Genomic DNA, 7,500 nt, shown 5'->3' on the forward strand with positions numbered 1-7,500 from the left:
TTCATAAGTAAGTTCGTAGGATCATAAGGTTCAAAAGTAAGGAAGTCCGTAAGTAAGTAGTTTTGTAAATCACTTATTAAGTAAGTAAGTTCGTATGTAAATTCGTAAGAACGTTCCTAAGTTGGTTCTTAGGTTCGTAGGTAAGTTCAAGTCGCCCGCAGCTCCGTCTGGGTAAGTACGTTTCTAAGTAAGTAAGTTCGTAAGTAAGTTCGTGGCTAAGTTCGAAAGTAAGTTTCTAAGTACTTAAGTTCGTAAGTAAGTTTCTAAGTTAAGTTCGTAAGTACGTTTCTAAGAAATGAAGTACGTTAGGACGTTCATAAGTAAGTTCGTAGGATCATAAGGTTCACAAGTAAGGAAGTCCGTAAGTAAGTAGTTTTGTAAATAACTTAGTAAGTAAGTAAGTTCATATGTAAATTTGTAAGAATGTTCCTAAGTTGGTTCTTATGTTTGTATGTAAGTTCAAGTCGCCCGCAGCTCCGTCTGGGTAAGTAAGTTTCTAAGTAAGTAAGTTCGTAAGTAAGTTCGTAAGTAAGTTCGTAAGTAAGTTTCTAAGTACTTAAGTTCGTAAGTAAGTTTCTAAGTTAAGTTCGTAAGTACGTTTCTAAGAAATGAAGTACGTTAGGACGTTCATAAGTAAGTTCGTAGGATCATAAGGTTCACAAGTAAGGAAGTCCGTAAGTAAGTAGTTTTGTAAATAACTTATTAAGTAAGTAAGTTTGTATGTAAATTCGTAAGAACGTTCCTAAGTTGGTTCTTAGGTTCGTAGGTAAGTTCAAGTCGCCCGCAGCTCCGTCTGGGTAAGTAAGTTTCTAAGTAAGTAAGTTCGTAAGTAAGTTCGTAGCTAAGTTCGTAAGTAAGTTCGTAAGTAAGTTTCTAAGTACTTAAATTCGTAAGTAAGTTTCTAAGTTAAGTTTGTAAGTACGTTTCTAAGAAATGAAGTACGTTAGGACGTTCATAAGTAAGTTCGTAGGATCATAACGAAGTTCAAAAGTAAGTAAGTAAGTTTGTAAGTAAGTAAGTTTGTAAATAACTTATTAAGTAAGTAAGTTCGTATGTAAATTCGTCAGAACGTTCCTAAGTTGGTTCTTAGGTTCGTAGGTAAGTTCAAGTCGCCCGCAGCTCCGTCTGGGTAAATACGTTTCTAAGTAAGTAAGTTCGTAAGTAAGTTTCTAAGTACTTAAATTCGTAAGTAAGTTTCTAAGTTAAGTTCATGAGTACGTTTCTAAGGAATGAGGTCCGTTAGGACGTTCATAAGTAAGTTCGTAGGATCATAATGTTCAAAAGTAAGGAAGTCCGTAAGTAAGTAGTTTTGTAAATAACTTATTAAGTAAGTAAGTTCGTATGTAAATTTGCAAGAACGTTCCTAAGTTGGTTCTTAGGTTCGTAGGTAAGTTCAAGTCACCCGCAGCTCCGTCTGGGTAAGTAAGTTTCTAAGTAAGTAAGTTCATAAGTAAGTTCGTAAGTAAGTTTCTAAGTACTTAAGTTCGTAAGTAAGTTTCTAAGTTAAGTTCGTAAGTACGTTTCTAAGGAATGAAGTCCATTAGGACGTTCATAGGTAAGATCATAGGATCATAAGGTTCAAAAGTAAGGAAGTCTGTAAGTAAGTAGTTTTGTAAATAACTTATTAAGTAAGTAAGTTTGTATGTAAATTCGTAAGAAAGTTCCTAAGTTGGTTCTTATGTTTGTACGTAAGTTCGTAAGTAAGTTCAACTCGCTCGCAGCTCTGTCTGGTTCTGTAGCTGATGGAGAGAGAGATAACAACACATGGGAGGACCAGAGGAATAGGACCATTATAAAGCATAATAGGTTTGTTTGAGTAAGATCGTAAGTATGTTTCTAAGAAATGAAGTCCATTAGGTTGTTCATAAATAAGTTTGTAGGACCATAAGGAAGTTCAAAAGTAAGTAAGTTTGTAAGTAAGTAAGTTCGTAAGTAAGTAAGTTCGTATGTAAGTTCGTAAGTAAGTTCAAGTCGCTTGCACCTCCGTCTGGTTCTGTGGCTGACGGCCAGAGAGATAACGAGACATGGGAGAAAAAGGAAAAGACTCTGCCGTCTGCCACATAGTTTATTCGTTCATTAATAATAATAAAAAGTAAGTTTGTGAGTTCTTAAGTAAGTTCGTAAATAAGTTCATTAGTAAGTAAGTTAGTTCGTAAGAACGTTCATAAGTTGGTTCTTAGGTTAAGTTTGTAGGTTCGTAAGTAAGTTCGTAAGTAAGTATGTAGGTAAGTAAGTAAGTTTGTAAGTAAGTTTGTAGGTTTGTAAGTAAGTTCGTAAGTAAGTTTGTAAGTAAGTTCGTAGGTTTGTAAGTAAGTTCGTAAGTAAGTTTGTAAGTAAGTCCGTAGGTTTGTAAGTAAGTTCGTAAGTAAGTTTGTAAGTAAGTTCGTAGGTTTGTAAGTAAGTTCGTAAGTAAGTTTGTAAGTAAGTTCGTAGGTTTGTAAGTAAGTTCGTAATGAAGTTCCTAAGTAATAAGTAGGCTTTTTGTTGTGTTTATTGATCACATGAAAAAACGTCCCCAATGTGTAACGAACTTTTAAATAGGAAGTCTGTTAAAACACGCTGAATAAAACATGACCTCAGTCTGCAGTCATTCTGAGTTCATGAAGACATCTAAATGAAAAGCCAAGTCTCTCAGAGAGAAAACTGTAGAGAAGAATAACAGCTGGGAGAAGACAGAATGAGGACTGATAACGAAGGACGTGGAGACAGAAAGAGACAATTAAAGCGAGCAGAGATAAAAGTGTCAGAAAGAAGCAGCTCTGGGAGATAAAACAGAAAAGATGGAGGGTCAGGAATAATTGGACTGGAGTTTGAGGAGAGGGAGTTAGATTTTTAAGTACCTCGCGATAAGACATAGCCTTGCGATACAAACTCACGAACTTACGAACTTACTTACAAACTTACATACAAAGTTACTTACGAACCTATGAACTTACTTGCTTACAAACCTATGAACTTACTTACGAACTTACTTACGAACTTACGAACCTACGAACTTACAAACTTACAAACTTAAGTACGTTCATTAGTAAGTAAGTACATTAGTAAGTTTATTAGTAAGTAAGTTCATTAGTAAGTAAGTTTGTTGATAAGTAAGATTAAGGATAACAGCTGGGAGAAGACAGAATGAGGACTGATAACGAAGGACGTGGAGACAGAAAGAGACAATTAAAGCGAGCAGAGATAAAAGTGTCAGAAAGAAGCAGCTCTGGGAGATAAAACAGAAAAGATGGAGGGATGGAGGAATAATTGGACAGAGAGGGAGTCTCAGGAGGTGAAGAGGAGGTCAGAGAGAGGCAGTGGTGTAGTATAACGTATTGTTTACATCCGGTCTGGTTTTCACTGACCGTTTCCTCTATAACTGTACAGGTGTGGTGAGCAGCCAGGCCAGAGGAAACGTTTTAATGCCAAAAATAACAAAACAAACATACCGCCAAACAAACCTACGAACTTACTTACGAACTTCCAAACTTACTTAAGAACCCACAAACTTATTTACTTACAAACTTACTTACAAACTTACTTAAGAACCCAAAAACTTATTTACTTACAAACTTAATTACGAACTTACTTAAGAACCCACAAACTTATTTACTTACGAACTTACTAACGAACTTAAGAACCTACGAACTTACTTACAAACTTACTTACAAACTTACTTACTTAAGAACCTACAAACTTACTTACAAACTTACTTACGAACTTACTAACGAACTTACAAACCTACGAACTTATGAACCTACAAACTTACGAGCTTACTTACGAACTTACGAACTTACAAACTTACGAACCTACGAACTTACTTACAAACTTACTTACGAACTTACTTAAGAACCTACAAACTTACTTACAAACTTACTTACGAACTTACTAATGAACTTACGAATCTACGAACTTATGAACCTACAAACTTACGAGCTTACTTACGAACTTACGAACTTACCAACTTACGAACTTACGAACTTACAAACTTACAAACTTACGAACCTACGAACTTACTTACAAACTTACTTACGAACTTACTTAAGAACCTACAAACTTACTTACAAACTTACTTACAAACTTACTTACGAACTTACTAATGAACTTACGAATCTACGAACTTATGAACCTACAAACTTACGAGCTTACTTACGAACTTACGAACTTACGAACTTACGAACTTACGAACTTACGAACTTACAAACTTGCAAACTTACGAACCTACGAACTTACTTACAAACTTACTTACAAACTTAATTACTTAAGAATCTACAAACTTACTTACGCTCCCATGGAGCGTAAGTAAGTGGTCAGCCAGGAGGTCAGTGAGCGTCTCCTCCCGACCGGAGATCTCCACCGCAGACGCTATCACGGAGAAACGAGCTTACTTACGAACTTACTGACAAACTTACAAACTTACTTACGAACTTATGAACCTACAAACTTACTTACGAACTTACGAACCAACGAACTTACGAACTTACGAACCTATGAACCTACTAACATACTTATGAACTTACTTACGAACCTATGAACCTACTAACCTAATTACGAACTTACTTACGAACCTACAAACTTACTTATATACTTACGAACGTACAAACCTACCTATTTATTTACAAACTTACATAGAACCCACAAACTTACTAACCAACAGACAATTTTTTAGCGCTTTCTTCAATGTTTCTGTTGCTTTTTAAGGTTTTTGTTGCCTCTTTCAAAGTTTTGGACGTATTTTTGAACAATTTTGCCAGTTCATTTTAACATATTATTCACTTTTTAGTTAGCGTAAGTTAATGAGAACGTGTTGGGATGCAGAAGGACTTTGTCTCTCAGTACCTGTGATCCACAGAGAGGGTCTTCCAGCAGCGAGACCGGGGGGCCCGGGGCCTCCTGGTCCTGGTCCTGGTCAGCCAGGAGGTCGGTGAGGGTCTCCTCCCGACCGGAGATCTCCACCGCGGACGCTCCCACGGAGAAACGAGCGCCAGCTTTCTGCCGGCGCTCCTCGATCACCTTAAAGAGCCACGAGATGGCAGTCGGAGCCACGCCCAGACTCTGGGTGGAGCAGTCCCGGCCAATCATGGTGTAGGTCTTACCTGCGGGGTCATGTGACTCATCAGAAAAGTTACATTTGTGTGTGTGTGTGTGTGTGTGTGTGTGTGTGTCACTGTGTGTGTGTGTGTCTGTGTGTATGCCTATGTGTGTGTGTGTTTCTCTGTGTGTGTGTGTCTTTGTGTGTATGTTTCTCTGTGTGTGTGACTGTGTGTGTGTGTGTGTCTGAGTCTGTGTGTTTCTCTGTGTGTGTGTCTGTGTGTGTGTCTGTGTGTGTGTGTGTGTGACTGTGTGTGTCTGTGTGTGTGCGTGCGTGTGTGTGTGTCTGTGTCTCTCTGTGTGTGTGTGTGTGTGTGTGTGTGTGTGTGTATGTGTGTCTGTGTGTGTATGTGTGTGTTTCTCTCTGTGTGTGTGTTTGTGTCTGAGTCTGTGTGTTTCTCTGTGTGTGTGTCTGCGTGCGTGTCTGTGTGTGTATGTGTGTGTGTGTCTGTGTGTGTATGTGTGTGTGTGTCTGTGTGTGTATGTGTGTGTTTCTCTCTGTGTGTGTGTGTTTGTGTCTGAGTCTGTGTGTTTCTCTGTGTGTGTGTCTGCGTGCGTGTGTGTGTGTGTCTGTGTGTACTTACCAAGGTTAGCGTGTCCGAAGCAGAAGATGCAGCCATCTGCTCCGTTCACCACCGACTGGATGACCTCTGCCAGCGCCGCTGAGCAAACTTCGGCCTATCAGGGTCAGAAGGGTCAGAAGGGTCACATGTCACCGAAACAGCATCACACGGTGAACACAGGAAGAGGAGAAGATGGAGACTCTTAACCTGTCCCACCTGTGAAGCATCCTGGGAGAAAATGGCGTCGAAGGCGAAGGTCTTCTGAGCCGAGGCCCACGAGCGTCTCTGGGCCGCGAACGTACAAACTTACTTACGAACCTACAAACTTATTTACGAACTTACTTATGAACATACAAACTTATGAACCTACGAACTTACTTATGAACTTACTTACGAACAGACGAAATTACGAACCTACAAACTTACTTACGAACTTACTTACGAACTCACTAACTTACGAACCTACGAACCTACAAACTTACTTACGAACCTACGAACCTACAAACTTACTTACGAACTTACTTACAAACTTACTTACGAACATACGAACTTACGAACCTACAAACCTACGAACCTACTTACGAACCTACAGACTTACTTACGAACCTACAGACTTACTTACGAACTTACTTAGGAACATACGAACTTACGAACCTATGAACCTACAAACGTACTTACGAACCTATAAACTTACTTACAAACATACAAACTTACGAACATACGAACATACGAACTTACGAACCTACGAACCTACTTACGAACTTACTTATGAACTTATGAACTTACGAACCTATTTACGTACCTACAAACTTACTTACGAACTTAATTACAAACTTACTTACAAACATACGAACTTACCTACCTACGAACCTACTTACGAACGTACGAACTTACTTACCAACTTACGAACTTACGAACTTACGAACCTACGAATCTACTTACGAACCTATTTGAAAAACCTATATTTGGAAAGAATGCGGCCCCTGCATAAATATGCGGACTTTGGCTGATTATGGATTGAGTTATGCGATCGCATAATCACGTTTTTCTCACCTGTGAAGCATCCTGGGAGAAGATGGCGTCGAAGGCGAAGGTCTTCGGAGCCGAGGCCCACGAGCGTCTCTGGGCCGCGGCGCCGGTCTGTCCACCGGCAGAGGTCTCGCAGAGAGTCAGCTGCTTCTTCCTGCCGTCCACTTTCAGGAGGGACATGGACTCTGAGGACTCGCTGCTGTGGACCGAACAGATCCGAACCATCACTCGGACCTGGAGACAGACAGGAAGTCCAAGTCAGACAGGAGAGAGGGAGGTAGGGATGTAGGGAGGTAGGGAGGTAGGGAGGGAAGGAGGTAGGGAGGTAGGTAGGTAGTGAGGGAGGTATAGGAGGTATGGAGGTAGGGATGTAGGAAGGTAGGGAGGTAGGGAGGGAGGGAGGGAAGGAGGTAGGGAGGTAGGAAGGTAGGGAGGTAGGGAGGAGGGAGGGAAGGAGGTAGGGAGGTAGGGAGGTAGGGAGGTAGGGAGGGAGGGAGGTAGGGAGGATGGAAGGAGTAGGGAGGTAAGGGAGAGGGAGGGAAGGGAGGTAGGGAGGTGGAGTGGTAGGGAGGTAGGGAGGTAGGGAGGTAAGGAGGTGGGGGGAGTTAGTGAGGTAGGTAGGGAGGTAGTGAGGTAGGGATGTAGGGAGGTAGGGAGGTAGGGAGGTAGGGAGGGAAGGAGGTAGGGAGGTAGGTAGGTAGTGAGGGAGGTATGGAGGTAGGGATGTAGGAAGGTAGGGAGGTAGGGAGGTAGGGAGGTAGGGAGGTAAGGAGGTAGGGGGGGAGTTAGTGAGGTAGGTAGGGAGGTAGTGAGGTAGGGATGTAGGGAGGTAGGG

At 40.9% G+C, this 7,500-nt stretch overlaps 1 protein-coding gene across 2 annotated transcripts in view; it reads right to left on the bottom strand.

The window, feature by feature from the left end:
- LOC120546633 (kinesin-like protein KIF26A) overlaps window positions 1–7,500 on the bottom strand; it is a 54,945-nt gene that overhangs the window by 36,276 nt on the left and 11,169 nt on the right. For both annotated transcript variants that reach the window (XM_039781707.1, XM_039781708.1), the window contains exons 3-5: window positions 6,690–6,899; window positions 5,658–5,751; window positions 4,822–5,078 (exon numbers count right to left, since the gene is read on the bottom strand). In XM_039781707.1, the coding sequence (XP_039637641.1) occupies window positions 4,822–5,078; window positions 5,658–5,751; window positions 6,690–6,899 (561 nt within the window). The remainder of the gene's footprint in view (window positions 1–4,821; window positions 5,079–5,657; window positions 5,752–6,689; window positions 6,900–7,500) is intronic.

This window comes from Perca fluviatilis, chromosome 18 (genome assembly GCF_010015445.1).
Source record: "Perca fluviatilis chromosome 18, GENO_Pfluv_1.0, whole genome shotgun sequence".
Taxonomy (NCBI): domain Eukaryota; kingdom Metazoa; phylum Chordata; class Actinopteri; order Perciformes; family Percidae; genus Perca; species Perca fluviatilis.